Below are 21,087 nucleotides of genomic sequence, written 5' to 3'. Positions count from 1 at the left end.
AGGAAATAGTAAATGCAGAATTACATCAAATAAATACTTTGTTCAACTGTAACAAGATATCTCTTAATATCAGCAAAACTAATTTTATTCTGTTTATATAATCAATATTTGATTACATAAATCTCAAAACTAAAAAATGAGGAATTAATGAGAACATGTTTTGCAAAGTTCCTGGTGGTTCTTATAAATGAGTGCTTAAATTTTTAACTTCACACTATCTAAATATGTTGGCCTGTTTTTTAAATTAAGCATTGTTATCCACACTTTTAACAATGTATAAAACTCTCATTGAGTCACACATTAATTCTTGTAATATGGTACAACAGTTGCCCTAGTTATCTCAAAAAACATAAAAGCCTTCAAAAGAAGATAATAAAAGCTGTGTCATGGTTCAAGTCTCCATCTATTCCGTCACTTTGGTCTCCTTCGGCTAGCAGGAATAAATGTGTACCAAAACGCCTGTATGATGTTCCAAATTGTAAACAAACCTAATGATAGACTGACTGAGCTTGTTCCAATCTGTGGTCCATGGCATACTTATAAAACTATAAATAAACATCATCTCTGAAAATCACTAGTCGAAGTTTTGTTTGGATGGGGTTACATATTTGGAACAAGCTCAACAAGAGCTTAAAAGGATGAAAATTCATCTCCACCTTTAAAAAAAAACAGTTAAAGACTAAATTGCATTGTTTTGTTTTTTTACATCTTAGATCATTTTAACTGATGATCAGAGGTAACATAATCTATTCTGTATATGGAATGTATGCAATTGTTGTGTTGATACTATTATAAAAATGTATAAAACTGTGTACCGACTGCCTCTATAAGCTTAATCATTCATTTTAACCAAGACATTAATAGTTCAGTCATTATGGTATACATTTTTTATTCACTTTCAGCTGTTTTTTTAGTTTAAAAACCTATGTTAGTATGCTGGATCACTCCCACAACCCAACTCTGGTTGGGCTTACAAAATAGCCCATATTATGCTGTTTTTCCACCTTATTTTGTTTTTCAGGGTAAAAGATAGAAAGTACGACTCTGAAACCAGAACTGTGTCAATCTAAACATTGTAGCTAAAAATAAATCCGAGATTTTTTGTCAAACATTGGATAACGGAAATAACCGATGTTTAGTTTCCTTCTGTTTCTGGTGTTTTAGTTTTATGAACTAAAGTGGGTATTTTAGTGTTGAACCTCAGCCGTAATCAGAGCTTAAGCCAGCGCTTCCATTTGATCGTTAATAAAGCCGAAATAGTCAAATAATTGATGACTTTATGCTTTAAGAACAAAAAATTAACACTTTTTAAAGGGATTTCCGGAAAAACAGACGAAAGAGACAACAAAAACAACCGGAAGTAGTAGTAGTCGGCTTTTTTTACGTAATTTTAGTGGGCTGGGGTGAGATACGCTGTTCACACTATTCTCCAACTGACATACGCACAAATGTGACGTTTCCCTCTATGTGCGGCAGTCGGGTACGCCGGCAGCGTTTGGGCTTCTGTTTGTGTGAGAGGACATTTAAATAGCCACACCGTGAAGCCGCGGAGCTCCGTAATAACGCATTTATTAAGGCAAACATCTCTACAAACAGCGCCTCGGTCCGCACTCGGCACTGTCTCTCTGCGCGAAAGACGTTCAGTTTGTCCGTAGAGCTTTAAAAATGAGCGACGAAGAAGACTTAATGCAAAAAGCCCGAAGCAGGTTCGATGATCTCTGCCGAGCCCTTAACATGGACGAAGAAGCGAGTACCGAGGCTTGGAGGAGCTACGAGAGCATGAGCAGGAACTTTACTCTGGAGGTAAGCATTCTCAGACACAGCAGGTGAACATTTTTTTTCGACCCGCAGACCACTAGCACCGAGCTACAGGGGCTGTCACAAAGTCCGCCATATTGTGAGTGGCAGGAAACCAGTGACAGGTTTAACTAAAATCTGAGTTTTCCTAACCTGGAAAGCTCTGAAGTTTATTTTCAACACGTTTAGATGTTTTATACATACTAATATATCTTCTCTTAATAATCCTTATATTTACGACAAAATCATTTACATGTACACAGTGTAGGGGTGGACGATATGGAGTGAACGTTTTATAAAGATATTTTGTAGTTCCATTGTTATAACGGTAAAAGTGACAATTTTTAGGGAACTATATGGCTGTGACTCCATGACTCAGCAAACATAGTCCCACAGCACAAGTAGTGCTCTTTAAAAACATACCTATGTGTAACGTGCTTCTTTAGGACACCAGTCATTAAAGGAGTGTAATTTGTATCAGTAAACTGCACACACCATCTGCATTTAATCATATTTTCAAACGTAGTGATATATATTGTTACTCTCTTTGAACAACCAGCTCAGAAACTAGTAAAACTAACAAACCCAACAATACGGACAGTTTTGGGGGTGTTTTAAACATCATTAATTTTTTATAATGATAGGAATTTATCACGATAAATTCTAAATGATAAAATGACCTTAAATTTTCTTTGAAAATGATATTTACAACAGTGACAAATCCTCTGAATATAATTTTTATTACAAATAATAATAAACAACACATATATAAATTATATATTTTGATTATTCATGTAATTATAGAGATCTCCTCTGTTGGTATGCCCTCACCTAGTTTTGTTTGAGAAATTTTATTTATAATTTTTTTTAATCATTCACTATGTATTGTATAAAACCTGTGTTATGTGAAGTAGATGACAAAAACCACAAGAAAACCCAAAGCTGTCTTCTAAAATCAGTTTTGAGCAGAAACTGGACCAGTTGAGTTCTTGATGTGGACACTGTCACATCTCTGTTTAAATGTCCCAGCTGCAGAAGCTTCTTTTCATCTTCTCAATTAATCAATAAATGTTGCCTGGCTGCAGGGCAGCGAGCTGCACTGGTTGGCCTGCGCTCTGTACGTGGCCTGCAGGTCCTCAGTGCCGACGGTGGGGAAAGGCACCGCTGAGGGGAACTACGTCTCTCTGACCAGGATCCTCCGCTGCTCAGAAATGAGGTTGGTTTTGTTTGTGAGTTTTGTTTCTGAGTAGTAAATCGAAACGCAGCTGCTTGGATTTGATCAATTATTCTCCTCCAGTCTGATCGAGTTCTTCAGTAAGATGAAGAAGTGGCAGGACATGGCCAACCTGCCGCAGGATTTCCGTCAGAGCACGGACAAGTTGGAGCGCAACTTCACCGTGTCGGCCGTCATCTTCAAGAAGTATGTCCCCATCTTCAGATCCATCTTCAAGGCTCCTTCGGAGGAGCCGCCGCGGGTTCACCGCAGCCGCAAGCAGAGGTGGGAGCCTGTGATCTCTGACCTCACTCTCCGTTGTGACACAAACTAAAATATACATATAAATTTGCAACTCATTCATGGATAGTGAGTTATTAGTTTTGGTAGTGACATGTAAAACTCTTTTTGTAAAATGTATTTCCCTTTTATTAATAATTCCAGCAAAAACAAAACTGCTGGTTTTGTTTCAAGCTGGACTTTAGTTGACTGAATTGGCGTTTTATTACCACTTAAAGCTTTCACACAATCAGAGCTTAATTTTAATTCTGAAGTTGTTTTTTTTTAAATGATCTCTATGTGTAGTCTGCACATTCAAATGTAGATATCTTGATTTATTTTAACCTTACTACAGTGCATTAAATTATAATATAAAAGTAAAAACTAATCGAAAGATTAAAAAAATAATGGAAAGTTAAATAGAAAGCAATATTATCCAATCCAACTAAAACTAAATTTAAAAGGAAAACTCTTCAACTGCTTTTTACAACTACTAAATTAAAATTGACCCAAAGCCAAATTGTGATTCATTCCTATTATATTTCAGCTCTGAATTTCACTTTTCAACTTAAAACTGGTGCATTAAACTCATTGACCGACAGTTACTTTGTCTTAATGATTGTTTTTCCACCCAAAAGGACAATGAATAATCTTTGCAAAAGTTTGTTTAGTTGTATTAATCTCAGTTTTTTTAAGAATCTGTCTGTTGTTCATTGAATAAACACTGAGACGTTTTTGTGCTGATTATTGTAAAACAAACTGCCTCCATCAATCCCTCTGAAGGTGTTCCAGTAAAGACTTTCAGATTTTTTATAGCATTACATTTAATTTTCCTACATTTCTATTTAACAGACGCCATCCATGCACTGTGAGCGAAGTCTTCAACTTCTGCTGGGTGCTGTTTGTCCATGCTAAAGGTAAAGAAAGTCTTAAGCCTTTGCAGTTGCTGTTGTAAAGTGGAAACTAAAATCTGGAGTGGAAACTGCCTCCACACTTCTCCTGTTTCCCTCCAGAGACGAGTCTGAGCGTGTCCATTCAGGCTTGGCTGTGTTTCTGTGATGGTCAGCCGTGCCAACTTAGCCTGCAGACATGATTTTTTCCCTTCATGTGCGGTCGTGTTGTTGCTTGTTTCCTGTTCAGGGAACTTCCCCATGATCAGCGACGACCTGGTGAACTCGTATCACCTGCTGCTGTGTGCCTTCGACCTCGTCCTCACCAACGCACTGCTGTGCAACGCCAGGAAAGACCTGCTCAACTCTGACTTTAAAGGTAATGTACAGGGGATAAAAAGTATCAAAGGAGAAACTTTGGCTGCTAGCTTAGCATTTTTTACATCTTCAAATAATTAATGAACATATCCAAAAGCAAACTCAAATATACGCAACTTTTCAAACCATCACGTATACAAGTACATATTATGATGGCTGTTTAGACTTGTATTATCAACAATACTGCAATTACATAAATCATTTGAACTAAAAAGAACTGTTCCAAGACCCGAACCTTGAGATACACCTGTGTTCATTAAAAACTAATAAAGAAAAAAAGATTTTTCATCACTTATAAAGCAGCATGCTTGGTTAGGTAGATACCACTTTAACACCACAATCAGAATCAGAATGAGAATCAGGATGCCTTTTACTGATATTGTGCAGAAAAACATCAAAATTAATTTCAACCAATTCAATAAATACATCCTAGAGAAAAAAAAAATCTAAATTTGATATTTTGTAAGAGGACTGTCATGCCATCCATTTTCTGTTCACCCTTGCCCCTAACGGGGTCGGGAGGGTTGCTGGTGCCTCTCCAGCTACATTCCGGGTGAGAGGTGGGGTACACCCTGGACAGGTCGCCAGTCTGTTGCAGGGCAACACAGAGACATACAGGACAAACAACTATGCACACACACACACACTCACACCTAGGGAGAATTTCGAGAGACCAATTAACCTGACAGTCATGTTTTTGGACTGTGGGAGGAAGCCGGAGTACCCGGAGAGAACCCACGCATGCACAGGGAGAACATGCAAACTCCATGCAGAAAGACCCTGGGCCGGGAATCGAACCCAGGACCTTCTTGCTGCAAGGCAACAGTGCTACCAACTGCGCCACTGTGCAGCCCCGGACTGTCATGCTTTATTGAAAAATTCAGCTAAAGTGGGTGGAGCCAAGGTACTTAGGGGCGTGGCCAAACATGGGGCTGAACAGAGGAGGTTAAATTGGGACGGCAATACTGGCTAAGATAAGAAACACTGTTGCCATTTTATCCACTTTTACTATGTTTAGTGACTTTTTGGTCTGCTTTTAGAAAAATCAATAAGATAATCAACTGGTGACAAATCTAGACTTTGGCGACAACATGCGAAAACACCAGTCACTCTGCAGTAAGTGGGGGCAGCACAAAAATGGTGTCTATATCCACTAATGGTGAAAAACACAATTTCACAATTACAGTGTTAAAATCACACGTGAATACGCCATTTAAAAAAGGCTGTTCTTTTTGCCAATAGCAACATCTGGTTGTTGATTATGTGACTTGTGTGATGCAAAAAAAAAGTGTTTCCATTGTGGTTTTGCAAAAAATAAAAAATAAATACACTGCAAAAACATAAAATCTAACCAAGTATTTTTTGTCTCATGACTAGTGCATATATCTTATTACATTTGAAGTAAGACAAAACTAACTTACAAATCTTTTCAGAAAGATACAGACGCTTATTTTAAGTAAAAAATGCATGAATATTAATAAAAAAATTACCAGGTCCACTGGCAGATAATCCCCATGTTATTAGTGAAATAATCTAGAACTTTTTCATCAATATTAGGCAATAATTTACTTAAAACAAGCGTCTGTATCTTTATGATAAATTACTTTTCAGTTAGTTTTGTCTTAATTCAAGTGTAGTAAGATATTTGTGCTATAAACTAGACAAAAAATAAGATTGTGTGTTTATCAGTATAATTTCGATGTGGTTGAAAAACCAGCTCATCGTGGCGCAAAAACCTTTTATCAAAGAACAAGGTTTTTCAAAATTGGCGTATTTCTGTTAGGCAAATTTATTTTTGTAATTCCAGTTTGCTCATTTATAAGGTCAATGGAAATGCAGCCATCGACTCCGGTCCTGTGAAATGTATCTGGAAAGTATCGCCAAACATTTTGTTGATTTATGTTATTAACTTACTGTGAATATTTGAATATTTCATCATTTTAAGACCAAAAAACCATTACTGCTCTCAGAGTTCGGAATGGTTTTCTCTCCGAGTCGTGAAATATGACTTTAACGGCTCATAAACTTAAATTTGTGTTTCGGTGAAGGAAGTCTGCTTATCGGCTCGGGTTCAGTTTAACACCTAAATAAATCAAAAGTGAAAGGATTCCAGCCGAAATCCTGCAGCGTAGTCTATCAGCTTTGCCCTCACTTCCTGTTGACTCCTGTGTTTCCTGCAGCCTGCAGACCCTCCGCCTCTCTACCCAGAGTTTATTGCACGCCTGAACCAAAGCGTGGAAACAGCTCCACCCTTTGCAGCAAAAACAGAAAAATAAGTCAGTCAGTCTGACACACTGACCGATGGGCTGCGGTTTTCCTTGGACTGTTGAATAATCCCAAACAAACATTTTAAAGTGTTTTATGAGCTGTAACATTAATTAGCTGTCATTTTTCAGATTTGTTTGAGATTCAACTAAAGAAATTAGAGCAAATATTGTCTTTGTGACCCCAAGGTGTCGACCCAACACTTGGGTTTTAGAGCATTTTCTTCCTGGATGAATAAGAGGTCAGTTACACTGCAAAAACACAAAATCTTACCAACTAATTTTAAATCTAGTTTCACCAGACTTCCAAAAAAACCAAAGTTTCAGTAATATCCTAAAAACCAAAAGCAGCACAAATGGAAATTTTTGCTGCACAAACAGAGTGTAGTTGATTGACACCAATTTTGTTTAATTTGGTAAATGTGTTGGGAGGTTTGTTGACCTTTAATGACCTCTGGAAACATTTTTATTAAAATGTTTAAAATAATAGCAGCACAAACAAAAAAATGTTTCTGCGCAAACATTTGACACCAACTTTGTTTGATTTGGGTAAAGTGGGAGTACAGGGTGACCTTTTGACCTTTAAACTTGAATTAATTAAATTTTTTTAAATTGGTGCCAAATGTTTGTGCTAAATTTGTGCAGCAAAACTTTTAGTTTGTGCCACTATTAATAAAAAAAAGCTTTCAGAGGTCATCAGAGGTCAAGCAGCCCAATCCCCACATTTATGAAACCAAACAAAACAACTCTTTGAAGAATTTGATTATTTCATTTATAACATGGGAAACATGTCTAAAAGCTAGTACTTTTTAGTCAATATTAATGAATTATTGACTTAAAACAAGCTCTTATTTCTTGCTGAAAAGTGTTTTGTAAGTTAGTTTTGCCTTATTTCAAATGTAATAAGATGTTTGCACTAGAGTCTAGACCTAAAATACTTTTGTATTTTTACAGTGTAGGTGGTTAACAAACAAAGAGACCATTCGGAGGCGATCCAGAACGTCTGAAATGTCATGATGTGCTGGTTGTTTAGATCTGTGTCTCCTGCATCCTTCAGGTCTCCCAGAAGACTTCAACAACAAGGACTACAGGCCGTCTGCAGGCCCGTTCTGTTTCATCCAGCAGCTGTGTGAGCTGCATGACGGCCTGGTGCTGGAGGCCAAAGGAGTCAAAGAGCATTTCTGGAAACCGTTCATCCGGAAGCTCTTCCACAAGCGGGTCGGTCCTAGTTCTGCTTTACCTTTGGAAAGGTTTAATGAGACTTTGTTTGCTCTGTGAGCCTCGTTTGGGAATCAGATCCACTGAACATCATCCAGGGAAAAAGTCCGGAAAGGAAAAACCGCCGTATCTGAAAAAACTAAACTGACATCCATATATTTTATCAATCAGGTGCTTGAAATCCCCTGAAAAAGTACTTGATTTTTGTATAAAGTACTAAAGAAAAATCGAATGTTTAATTAAAAGCCTAAATTTGGAAATGTTAACAGTTGAAATTAGATATTTAAAGATAATAAAAAGACAGATAAATTTTGTTTTTTTCACTGTCTGAAGGTAAATCAAACCAAATGTTCTTGTTTCTTGTGTATTTATCTGACTCTGAAACTCAGATTTCTTCTTTTTCTCTGCAGATTCTCAGAGGAAAGGAAGACAGTCTGACTGGTTTTCTGGATCCTATGAACTTTGGAGACAGTTTGTGAGTTTCGTCATGCAGAAGTCACATTGTGCACTAAATAGCTTGATTTTATTAATTTCAAACAGACAATAAAAAGTAAAAACAGAAAAACACAAGAAGACAAATAGTCATTCCAGTTGACATGTAATTTTATTTCAGTGCTGTTAATTGATAAAAAATGTAATCACATAAATCACTCCTTTTGTTGCACTCCAACAAACTAAAATGGAAACAATTATTAATTTTGTTTTTGCAGCAGAATGCAGGAAATCTAGTCTCCCTGTATTCAACAGCAACTAACTGAAACTTACTCCACTGCACAGTAGCCAAGTTGTTCAAGGGACAACTGACAGTTAAAATATAGATATACTTTTTTGTTCTTGTGTGTGTCGCCCCCTTCTTATGTCGCCCTGGGCAACTGCCCACATTAAAGACCGCCACAATGTACAAATTTTTAAGTAAATGTTTTTTGTCTAAAGCCAAACATGTCTGAAGATTCCCAGTCTTCCAGGTTTTTATATTCAGGAAGGTTTAAAGGAAGCCATTTTGTTTTAGTTTAGAAACTCTCCAGTCATTTCCTGTGGATCTGATTGAAGCGACAGTCGCTTGTCCTCATCCAGCCGAGCCGCCGCCATAATACGACCGTGTAAAATTTTGAGCTCAAGCACGTTGATGTGCACATGCGACGCAACACAGGAAAGTTGAAAATGTCTAAACTTTTGTTGCTTTTGTTCGCTGTTGCTGCCATAACGTGCTGCTGTAGGAAATCCCCCACCGTAGAGAGGTTTTTAGGTCAAAAGATGTTGGTCAATTAATCTACATTATGTAAAATTAACAAGTCAACATTGAAAGCACTAAATTTCACAGAATTTGTTTGAAAAGGAGACGATAGAAGATAAAACATGTTCCCCCTGCTCGCCTCCTCAGACTGTCGCTCAGCCGGCTCTATGAGGAACACGTTCTGGCTACCGGCAGTCTGGATGAGAGGATCTTCACTGGAGAGGGGGCGAATGAGAACATCGGGACGCCCGGGCCTTGCTTCTGTGACGGGATGGAGAGCCAGGACAGCGCCACCTACAGGCTGAGCACTAACCTGACTGTAAGACTCCCTCCTGCTCATCCTGTCTCCTCTGCTCTTGTCTTGTAAATAAACGTCTCCGCTCACTCCAGGCCTCGGCTCTGAAGGTCTCCACTCCGCTGACGGGGAGGAAGTACATCCAGGAGGTCCGAATGTCGTCTCCGCTCTCGTACGCCATGAAGAGCGTGGGCCGTCTTCACACGCTGCTGTCAGGGACCAAACACGGGCCGAGCGCCAAGCTGACCGAGACTCTGAGGTAACGCACCCCAACGCTTCCTGTGCGGCGACCGTGTGACAGCAGGAGGCGCTGCGAGGCTGTTAAACCACTTTTACTAAATCAAACTTTAGTAGGGAGAATTTGAACTCATATAACATAAAAGACTCGTACCACAAAGTTGTGATAATACGACAATAAAATAATGATACGGGACGTCGTAATAATGCCAGAATAAAGTCGTAATAACACGGGAAATTAGCCACTATAATACATAGAATAAAGTAATAATATTACCATAATAAAGTTGTAATGTTAGGAGAATGAAGTAATAATTTCATGAAACCTCCTACATAATTATTTTTTTTTATTAAAAAATGAGGAAGTTATACTTTGGTGTCGGTTTGACAAATAAGAAAATATTTAATCATTCAACCTGTCAGCATCAAATTAACATCATTATCAGTAGCAGGACTTTGAAACGATTGTTTAAACAACTTGTTTAAACCCAGCTGGTTACATCAGATCTTAAAAACTCTATCGAAGCTTTTATCGCAATAAAACAAAAAATTTTTATCATAATTTTGTCACTTTCTCTGTGGTATTATTCTGGTAATATTATGACTTTATGTTCACAATTTAAGAAAACTAAAATCTTAGCCCGACCCCGATACTGTCAGAGGTTTGAATCTTGATGTTTTTCATCCTGTGCACTTTGACCCCCAGAGGCTGCGCCAGAGACCCCAGTGATGTCATCAGCCAGCGCCTGAAGGAGATGTTTGACGTTTACTCGCAGCATTATGAAGACAGCGGCGCTGAAACCAAAGTGATGGAGAAAGGTGGAAACATGATTCCTCGCCAGTCAACGCCTCGCTCACTCGTTCTGCCCGTTTGTGTTAATAAAGTTTCTCCTGACAGAGTTGGCAGTGAAGTATTTCCACCTGGCGGAGGCGCTCTACTACAAGATCCTGGAGTCCATCATAGAACGAGAGAAGATGATCCTGGGAGACGCTGACCTGTCTGTGAGTGCAGCGCTAACCAGATCATTGCTCCAAGTTCAAGAATCCAGAGAAACGCATAAATAGAACCCTTAAGATAACACATGTCTGCTTAAATATTGTTTTATGAATTAAATCAAAGCAGTTTTTATCTGCATTCTGCCAAATTACACCAGTTAGTCCCCCTAGATTTTCACAATTTTGTGTTTTCAGAAATGCACCCAAAATTAACAAATTACTACACTTTTTTTATGCCAATTTTATTGCAAATTTCAGTAAAAATTGTGAAATCTACAGGTGTAAGTGTTGCCAACTCCCACCTGCAGGTGGCAGTATTTTTTACTTCTGCTACATTGCTGCCTCGGCCTTTCTTGATGTCAAGTTATAGTCCGATTTGAAGAGTAACAAAAAGTCACATTTAATGTCATTTATAAGCGTAAATATAGGAAAAATATTGAAAATAATTTTAAATTAGCACCACAAAATCTTTGAATTTTATTGCAGAAACACCACAAAGCCCTGGAAGGACTGATCGGCTTGAAACAATGTTCAACATTATTCATTTCAAGGAGTATTATTGAATTCAGAGACAACTATTAGATCAAATTTCATTAGGTAGAACTTATTGTTCTCTTGTTCTGCCGTATTTAAATTACTGTGCAGTTTTGGGGAAATACTTGTAAAACTTCACTGCAGTCACTTATCATTCTGTAAAAAAGAACAATAAGGGGCGTGCTGTGGTGGCGCAGGGGGTTAGCACGCACCACGTTTGGAGGCCTTAGTCCTCGACGCGTACGTCGCGGGGAGTCCCGACGACTAGCGCCGCAAAAACTCTTCGGAGAAAAAAATGGGGAAAAAAAAGAACAATAAGGACTGTACACACAGTCAGCTGTTTGGAACATACTGATTCACTTTTTAAACAGTCAAAATTACTGAAACGTACTGATATTGTATCTTACCAGACAGCAGTTATTATTCAATAGGCAAGCAAAAGACAATTACCAGAAAATATCCAATATTTATTTAAGAACCAGGAGGGAGGGTATACTTTGAAGAGGGGGATGCAAATAAAAAATCTTAACCATGCAAAAAAACTTGAAACCTGACCAGGGCTTATTTTAACTGGATAGTAAAATGACAGTAAAGTGAATAAACTGATACAGATTTTTTTGATCAACCCCTGATCAACTTCCACAGACTTTCCTATTGAATTTTAGGGGTTTTTGGACATTTGCTATTTTACCCCTCATTTTTCATGTAGCTGCATCTGATCATTGGAAGCCAGACGTAAATAAATTATGAATATTCTGTTGTTTCTTCTTGTTTAATTCCAGTTTTAACAGGAAAGAGGATAAGAGCCTTAATGACTGGAGTTAACTGCCTTTATTTTGTGTGTCACAGTGTATTCTGGAGCAGGACATCTTTCACCGCTCTCTGCTGGCCTGCTGCCTGGAGATCGTCACTTTCTCCTACAGGCCTCCAGGAGATTTCCCCAATGTGATCAGCATCTTCCAACTCCCTGCTTATCATTTCTACAAGGTAACAATGTGTAAAACAGATGAAGAACAACTGGTAAAAAAATACGGACAAATGATAAAAACTAATAGTTTAGCAATATGAGCATAATAAGATTATGTTAAATTTAGATTTAGATTTAACTCATATTAGTGTAACCTAGATAAAACCTGAATGTTTTTTATTTAAACTTCCCCTTGCTAAAACTAACTTTAGCTTATGCTAGCATTATCTAACTAAAGCATTTGGCTTATTTTAAATGAATAGAGTTTTTTTTTCTTGACTTAATTTATTCCACATTCCCATATCTTAGCATGCCACTGGTTTATTTAACTTATTTGTCTTAATATATTATAGTATTTTACTCATTTTACCTACATATTCTTGGTTAGCTTACTTTTGGTAAAACCTTTAAACTGAAAAACATTTTCAACCTATTAAAAAGGAGTTGAGTTGTGAGTTTGGTTAAGCTTAATCAAAAACCAACCAACATGCTGACGTGCAGATATAAAGATAATACTTGTATTTCTCTAATTAAACCTACCTGTGTGCATATGCAGGTGATTGAGGTGCTGGTGCGCTCAGAGCAGGGTCTGTTTCGGGAGGTGGTGAAGCACCTGAACCAGGTGGAAGAGCAGGTTTTGGAGAGTCTGGCTTGGACCAGCGACTCCCCACTGTGGCAGAGCCTCCGTTCAGCCAAAGTGCCTTCATGTCAGGAGGTCAGCAGGCAGCAGAACAAAAACTTATAAAAACCGCACAGACATAATTCTTCCAAATTAACCATTAATCAACGTTTCAGGTGATGCCTCCTCAGTATCTGGAGCAAAGCGAGGAAACCAACAACGGGAGCATTCCCCTCACACCCGTCAAGTCTGGACCTGATCTGAGAGCGAACAGCATCGTCAAAGGTGACACTTTCCGTCTTTTCACAATTACTCAGGGTTCTGAAAACTGAGGCTCATTGGACCCTCCAGTTAATACCTTTGGCAAAAAGTAATAAAGAACCAATTAATGTGGGCAGAATTTAGCAGTAATACTCAAGTAAAGGTAAAAAGAATCCAACCAAGAAATTACTCAAGTACGAATCAAATGTAAAAAAAAACATTCTTTATAAAAAGGTACATACTGCAGCGTTAAGCACAGATTGGGGTCATCGCCATGTTGAAAGTCCAGTTGCGTCCGAGCAAAGTATTTGGTAAAAAGTCTACTCAAGTACTGAGTAACTGATCAAATTATCAATAATTTAATATTTAAGAATTCCATTATCAGACAGACCAAAATATAAAGGCAAGTGGAAATTTTGGTATTTTAAGAACGAAAATGACAATAATTCATAAGTAACAAAAAATAACAAAAACAGGCAAAAGAGAAAATTTCCAAATCAGTTTCTTTCAGAATAAAATGTATCAAACTAACAAAACTGGAGGTATGTGTCTAAAGTTTTGGTTAAAACATGTTTGTTCTTCATTCAGTTTGTAGAGAATCCAGAAATTTTACTCAAGTGAGAGTAGAGATGCTTCATAATAAAATTACTGCGGTAAAAGTAAAAAGTTCAGTGGAGTAAAAATATTCCTAAAAGTAAATTTTTTTCAAAAAAGTTACACGTGAATGTAATTGAGTAAATGTAACTGGTTACTACTTATCTCTGTTGCTACAGGTGTGTCTCCGTCCCCCACCAGCCTGCAGGACAGGTACAGCTCCCCCCCTACTGGTGGGTTTCGTCGGCGTCTGTTTGTTGACCCGGTGGAAGGCGAGCCCAGCGTCACCTCCACCGGCTCCAGTGCTCTCACCAGCCCTCCACAGACCCCAATCCCAAAGACGGGTCCGTCCAGCATCGTCACCACCATCCCAGCTGGACAGACTGTGTTCACTGTCACCACCAACAATGGCCAGACCATGACCATTCCTTTACAGGGTGAGAGACTCAGAGCGGGATTTTACCCGACAGGGGAGAAATCTGGACTCTGGCCTGAACCCTCAAAGCCACATAAAGACAGTTATAAAGTCGGCCTTCTTTCACCTGAAGAACATTTCCAGGATTAGAGGATTAATGTCTCAGTGAGATCTATGGAAACTCATCCTTGTTTTCATCTTTAGTTGCATTGATTACTGCAACAGGGTCTTCACAGATCTGCCTAAAAAAATCAGTCAGATCCAGAACGCTGCTGCTGGTGTTCTGACTAAAACCAGGAAGTTAGAGCACATCACCCAGTTCTAAAGTCCTTCAGAGAATAGACTTTAAAATACTGTTGTTAGTTTATAAATCACTGAATGGATCAGCACCACAACACATTAAAGTTCTACTGTTGTCATAGCAACCTTCCAGAACCTCTCAGGTCTTCTGAAAAATGTAGTGACAGCACTTGACTAAATGTAATGTTTAAATTATTGACTGTGACTTTGTATTTTTGTGTTTTTATGATGTAAAGCACTTTAAACTGCTGAAATATGCTATACAAATAAACTTGCTTGATTGATTGACCTTTGAACTTTTTACAGGTATAGCCAATGAGAGCGGAAGCATCACTTTGATTCCTGTGCAGATGGGTGGAGCCACACTGCAGCCACTCTCAGCTCAGACTCTGACTGGCACCCTCACCATCCAGTCACCCGTCACCAAACCGGCCGCTAAAGCAGCTAGCAGCTCTCTAAGGAAAGGCTCTCTGTCTCTGTTCTTCAGGAAGGTAACGCTCCTTTCTGCACATGCTCACTGTTTATTGTCTGGTTTCTAGTGTAAATATCTTAGCACATTTCAAATAAGACAAAACTAGCATAAGTACATTTTCAGCAGGCAATAGCAGCTTTTTTTAAATCAATAATTCCTTAATATTGATGAGAAATTACTGGTTCTGGTGGCAGATTATTTCACTTTTAACAAGACATTTTTCCTACGTTATAAATGAAACAATCTGCCAGTGGAACTAATCTTTTTAATCAATATTAAGAAACTATTGACTCATATATTTTTTTAAAAAGATGGTTTTCTTATTTCATGTATAAGACGTGGGGGCCGCTAGGGGGCGCTGTGGGGGCTCAGAAAGTTGGAGGGAAATAAAAATAAATCAAAAGAGGGAATTATGCAGAAAAATTTTATTATCTGGTAATAAAGTCATAATATATTCCCAGATAAATTTAAGAGAACTCATGGCCATCTAAAATCAGCAGCATTTATGAATGAAAAAACATTCTAAAAGTTGATGTTTCATATTTTGTTGCGTTTCATGGGGACTTTCAAAGGGGGTCACCGGTCAGAGGTTAATGCTCTTTGGGGGGGCCACCGCATGGAAGAGTTTAGGAAGCCCTGAAATAAAATATCTGCAATAGAAACCAAGAATCCTTGGTAAGATTTTGTGTTTTTGCAGTGCTGACTGAGTGACCTGTCCTGTCTCAGGTGTATCACATGGCCAGCGTTCGTCTCAGGGACCTCTGTGCCAAACTGGACATCTCATCGGAGCTAAGGAGGAGGATCTGGACGTGTTTCGAATATTCCGTGGTTCACTGCACTGACATGATGAAGGACCGTCACGTGGACCAGCTGCTCATGTGTGCTGTTTACGTCATGGCTAAGGTGTGCGATTACAGTTCACACACACAAATGAAGGTTTTAAAGGTGGTTCCTTGAACAGGTCAGGATAGATCTATAGGCTACACAAAAAATGTTTTGCACAAAATCATCCTTAGATAATGAGATAAAAATGATCTAAGAAGATAATTTCTGTCTGGTCAGTGCAGAATGAGTATAAACTCAACGTTTACACTCGCACGAGAAAATGGCTCCTAACAGATGCGCAATTATACAACTGAACATCTATGAAAAGCAGCAGTAGAGTCGCCTGCACAACCTTCAAAAATGCAACACGTGGTTTCTGAATGGCAGCAAAACACTTTCCCACACTGCAAAAACACAAAATCTGACCAAGTATTTTTGAAATAGTGCAAACATCTGAGTATACCTAGCAGCCAGGATCCAGGAGTTAATGACTGTTTTCTCATTTGGAAACTGTAATATTTAATATTATTTCTAGTTTGAGATTTTTAACTAAAAGTCTTTAACAAAAGTCTTAATCCAGCACTTTGCAGTTGTCGTGTGATCTTGTGGACAAACATGAAGTAACAATTTGTTTCTATCAGGTGACCAAAGAAGACCGGTCCTTCCAGAACATCATGAAGTGTTACCGCACTCAGCCTCAGGCCAGCAGCAACGTAAGATCCCACGCTTTGAGTCAGGATTCCATATTACGCTTCGGTTCACGTCCAAACTCAGAGGACAACAATCTGCCTCTGCACAGATTGACTTCTATGTGGTTTTCCAGGTGTACAGGAGCGTGTTGATTTCAGGCAGGAAAAGGCAAGCCACTGACGCCAACAAGCGGAGCGCAGCGGCTGATAGCAGCCAGGATCCAGGTGAGAAACAGACCAGCATGTTTTTAAAGATGCATTCACACCAGCCTTGTTCAGTGCGCTTTAATTGAACTCGTAATCAAAATCTGATGTGAACTAAAAAAGTGAACTTTGGTCCGCCTAAAATCCTCGGTCTCGGTTTGGTTGAAGTGAAGTCTGGTGCAGTTTGAATGCATGTGTGAACGCCAAGAGGACCGTAGGCCGCTCCAAGAACAGGAAGTAGACTACAGTGCAGGGGATTCTGGGTAAATAAAATGCTGTCAGGAGAAATGGCTTTTATCAAAGACAAAAGAGAAATCCAACAATCGCTAAAATCTGATGCTACTCCATTATTGTTTACACTTTGTGATGAAGGAAGTACAGTAGCTCTCAGTGTCTTCTTCAGAGGTTTTTATGTCATTTCCTTCAGTGGTTCTTGGTGCAGCGCCCCTACAGGTGAGGAGGGGAACAGGTTTTTCAAAGGTTTGAATTGTTTGACACAGTGCAGTGTGAAAGAGAACCGTTACAGATGAAAATCTAACAAATGTTGCAACTTTGATCAAGGGGGAAAAAACTATGAAACTGTCTTTAAATTTGAATTTCTCTTAACTTAGTGTCCCTCTGACGTTCCACCAGCAGGTGGCGACATCAGCCCAGTTCCTATCCACTCCAGCAGCACCTTGTCGGCCCCACAGCCCGACAGCGCTGCCTCCACTCCGACCAGCGCCTCCGACAGAAACTTCCCCTCCTCTGTGGGTGAGGACGAACGAGGAGATCTGATTCTCTTCTACAACAATGTCTACATCAAACACATGAGAAGCTTTGCTCTGAGATACTCGCCGAGCTCTCCGTCTGCTGGGGTACGTGTTTCCTCATTGGTTTATCTGTAGTAATCAATGAAACCATGAAGAATTAGCTAAAATTTTCAGTTTTCAGAACCCTTTGTTTAGAAAATGCTGAGGTTTCAATGTTAAAACGGAAAAATTGATGCCTAAATGTGAGTTTCAGTTTTTTAGAAGGAAAAGAGAGACTTTATCTCTTGTTTCTCTGCTATTAGTGGATTTAGCAGCACGTTCACAAGGGTGATTGACAAAGTTAAGGCCCTCCTCCTGGTTCTGATTGGTTGTTTTTGGTCACCTATCTCATATACAACTGCCACAACATGGTGACAGTTTTAACAAATATGAAAACTTATTTTTAAGCACCTTTTGCTATTTGGTTATTTATTGGTTGATCAAAAAAATCTGCAGATCAGACCTAGACTGTATTTATGTTAAGCCACATTGCCAGCCTGTCATTGGAGGTAACCATTGCTAGCATCAGAAAACAGTAAATTAAGCTAGCTGCAAAGGTCAAAAGTCAACCAAAGGTGGCATCCGTTTGATCTCACCTGGCTTGTGTCTTACCTGTGCTGTGCTGTTCATCTTGTCTGCAGGTGGAGACTCCCCCTCTGTGTCCGTACCCCACCCTGAGGACAGGCTCCCCTCGTCGGATGCTGCTGTCCAGCAAACACTCCATTTACATCTCTCCTCACAGGACAGGCTCCTCCCCCTTGCCGACCCACCGGGACCGCATTTCCTACTACATCTGCACCAGCCCCCCCAACGTAAGACTCCACAGATACCATCACAGAGTCACCACTCACAAGTTCTCCGTCCAGAGGTTGCGCCAGACGTTTTTATTTTCCGTCATTTTTAACTGATGGACAACAGATCTCATTGTAATAGTTTAATAAAAAAAATTCTTTTATCAGAGTGGCGGGAACGGGCTTCCATACTTCCAGTGATCTCCTGTGAAACGACCTGAACGTGTCCTGCATGCGCAGTACAGGGCGCGATGGGGTCACACACAGCCAGCATGTTTTGCCCGCTGGCATAAAAAAAGAAGAAGATGCTCAGTGGAAGTAAACATGGATGCTAACGGCAGAGCATATCTTACGATTTTGAAGTTGTTGTCCGACCGGAGCCAGCACATTAACAACTTAATCCTCTTTATGGTCCGCCACGGTTGTTTTTTCTTCCCACTTGCTCGTAGTATCAATGACGTTCAGGTTGGCTGAATGCGACCTTGCCGTTCTGATTCAAGTTGGATTTAGAATCACATATCCAAAGTAGCCTGGGTCGCATTCCAAAAAAACCCGATTTGTTTTGTTCTGTTATAAAAAGATCAGATACTGGGGGCGTGCTGTGGTGGCGCAGGGGGTTAGCGCGCCCCACGTTTGGAGGCCTTGGTCCTCGACGCGGACGTCGCGGGTTCGACTCCCGGTCCCGACGACCTTTACCGCATGTCTTCCCCCCTCTCCTCACCCTCTTTCCTGTCTGCCTACTGTACAAAAAATACGAGCCACTAGTGCCGCAAAAACTCTTCGGAGAAAAAAAAAAAGGAAAAAAAAAAAGATCAGATACCTGTCGCATTAAGGCAAAAAAAAACAAAAAACTGTGTCCCAGCTTTTTCCGTCGATTTAAAACCATACCGGCCGGTTAAATACAGTAACTATTCCGCTGTCTCCGTCTCATTTGTGTCCGTTCTTCGCAGCGCCTCCAGGAAATCAACAGCATGATCCGGACTGGAGAGACTCCCAGCAGGAAGCGCAGCATCCCCCTGGAGGAGGAGGCGTCCCCGAAACGGGTTTGTCCCGACAGCCACACCACCCTGCTGCGCCGCCTCCAGGACATCGCCAACGATCGCAGCTCCTCCCACTGACGGCGTCGCTATGGCAACGAGCAGACGGTTTTAATCGATCGAGAACCTCCGGATGTTCAACGGCAGATGTTCTGCTAAATGTGGGAGTTTGAAGAGATATTACCACTTTCTCTTTTTCTCTGAACTGAACTGTTCCAGTTTCTGATCTGACCAGAAAATATTCTCAGCAGTTTTAGTTTTTAAAATTTTTTAGGTTTTATTGATAATAATAATAATAATAATAATAATAATAATAATAATAAAACATGACTGTTAGGTTCATTGGTCTTTCTAAATTCTCCCTAGGTGTGAGTGTGTGTGTTCATGGTTGTTTGTCCTGTCTGTCTCTGTGCTGCCCTGCGACAGACTGGCGACCTGTCCAGGGTGACCCCGCCTCTCGCCCGGAACGTTAGCTAGAGATAGATCAACACCTCCCGACCCCACTAGGGACGAGGGTGTACAGAAAATGGATGGATGGATGATTATTACTGACTGCCACAGATACGTTTTTCTGTAAAAGCAAACTTCATAATGAACCTTGTCCATCTGAACTACTTCATTTGTTTTGGTCTGGATTTTTTGTAAATAATATTTGTAAAAACATCTTTCTTTTTAGTTTGTTTTATTTTAAATTATGTATTAAAACCATTTGAACATGTATTAATTTGTCTGAGTGAAGAACACCAGTTTATATCCATGTTCCATCCATTTATCTTTTCTTCATTTCTTTCTCATTTCATTTTATTAGACATCCGTTACTAGATCATTAGCAACAATAGCATAATATCATGTTGTTCTATGTAACTTAAAGTTTACAGGTAGAACAAACTATTTTCTGCATTAAGTATAACTCGAGAGTTAGTTTCTGCTTACATCTTTTTGTCTGTGTAACCAGCTTACCATCACCTCTGCTAAGTGTGAGAAAGATTATGTAAATATTCTGTACATAAGAGAAGAAAAACTATTTAAAGGAGGTGATGTAAAGTAAGAACCTTCTTTTAGATACTGCAAGTTTTTTGAAGTGTTCAACAAAAAATAGTTTAATAAAAAGTTCCAACCCACCTGACTCCACCAGATTTTTATGTAACTGCTTAACATGTCCTGATATATCAAAGATTTCATGATATGACGTGGGCCCACAGCATCACAGATCCTCTACTGTATTTAACAGCAGCCATTTTATTTTCCACATAGTCTTTCTTTGTTTCAGCAATTAAGCCAACAGCATATAAATCCAACTCTGATTACTGATGGCCAAGCTGATGTTGCAATAATAATAATAATTGATTTAAAGTTTCTGCAGTATTTCAGAAACATCAGCAGACCTGTGGAATTTAATTGTTATGGTGATTTTCTTATAATTAGATCAGTCAGAATGCAAGTTAATACCAGGTCTAAGTGTAACCCAGTGTTAAAAACACAAGAAAATTAAGAGTTAAAAAGTAGCAAAGTTAATAAATATGTTCATAAATATAGGTTAAAAGTGCTAAAAATCTTTAAAAACTGTGAAATATGCCTTTACTGATCACTGTTAGTGACGGATTAAACAACCAATAGCTGGCACAGTCTGATTTCACATCAGCCAATGAGGTTGATTGTCCCGCCCCTTCCAACTGCTGTGCTGAGATTTTGCTCAGTGAAGAAACATTTAGAGGTAAGTGCAACTCACTGATAGACGAAGCGTATTGTTTTACGAATATTTGACTGTTTGGTGTTGATGCATGACA

The 21,087-nt window shown here is 39.3% G+C and overlaps 1 protein-coding gene across 2 annotated transcripts; it reads left to right on the top strand.

Annotated features, from left to right (window-relative positions):
• The first annotated feature begins 1,494 nt into the window (after window positions 1–1,494).
• Window positions 1,495–19,625, top strand: rbl2 (retinoblastoma-like 2 (p130)). Of its 2 annotated transcripts, none has more exons than XM_028001064.1 (22): window positions 1,495–1,803; window positions 2,883–3,013; window positions 3,095–3,295; window positions 4,142–4,206; window positions 4,430–4,558; window positions 7,879–8,039; window positions 8,450–8,514; window positions 9,421–9,592; window positions 9,664–9,827; window positions 10,512–10,624; window positions 10,704–10,807; window positions 12,185–12,322; window positions 12,859–13,017; window positions 13,098–13,206; window positions 13,956–14,213; window positions 14,798–14,982; window positions 15,690–15,866; window positions 16,430–16,501; window positions 16,612–16,702; window positions 17,318–17,538; window positions 18,114–18,284; window positions 19,214–19,625. In XM_028001064.1, exons 1-22 carry the CDS (start codon window positions 1,666–1,668, stop codon window positions 19,379–19,381), a joined length of 3,192 nt encoding a protein of 1,063 aa, XP_027856865.1. In that variant the 5' UTR covers window positions 1,495–1,665; the 3' UTR covers window positions 19,382–19,625. The 2 variants fall into 2 exon arrangements, with proteins under 2 accessions (XP_027856865.1, XP_027856856.1); XM_028001055.1 differs by having other exon boundaries at window positions 1,666–1,803; window positions 17,315–17,538.
• Window positions 19,626–21,087: the final 1,462 nt, after the last annotated feature.

The sequence above is a fragment of the Xiphophorus couchianus genome, chromosome 2, assembly GCF_001444195.1.
Source record: "Xiphophorus couchianus chromosome 2, X_couchianus-1.0, whole genome shotgun sequence".
NCBI classification, from domain to species: Eukaryota; Metazoa; Chordata; class Actinopteri; order Cyprinodontiformes; family Poeciliidae; genus Xiphophorus; species Xiphophorus couchianus.
The sequence above is the reverse complement of the archived record's forward strand: the minus strand, read 5'-3'. Positions and strand labels throughout refer to the sequence as shown.

What these genes read in the sequence shown, in the direction of transcription:
- rbl2 (XM_028001055.1), top strand. Translation starts at nt 1,666, where the DNA reads ATGAGCGACGAAGAAGACTTAATGCAAAAAGCCCGAAGCAGGTTCGAT. An exon ending in CATGACCATTCCTTTACAGG is followed by an intron (nt 14,214 to 14,797) that starts GTGAGAGACTCA and finishes AACTTTTTACAG; the next exon opens with GTATAGCCAATGAGAGCGGA. An exon ending in TGTCTCTGTTCTTCAGGAAG is followed by an intron (nt 14,983 to 15,689) that starts GTAACGCTCCTT and finishes GTCCTGTCTCAG; the next exon opens with GTGTATCACATGGCCAGCGT.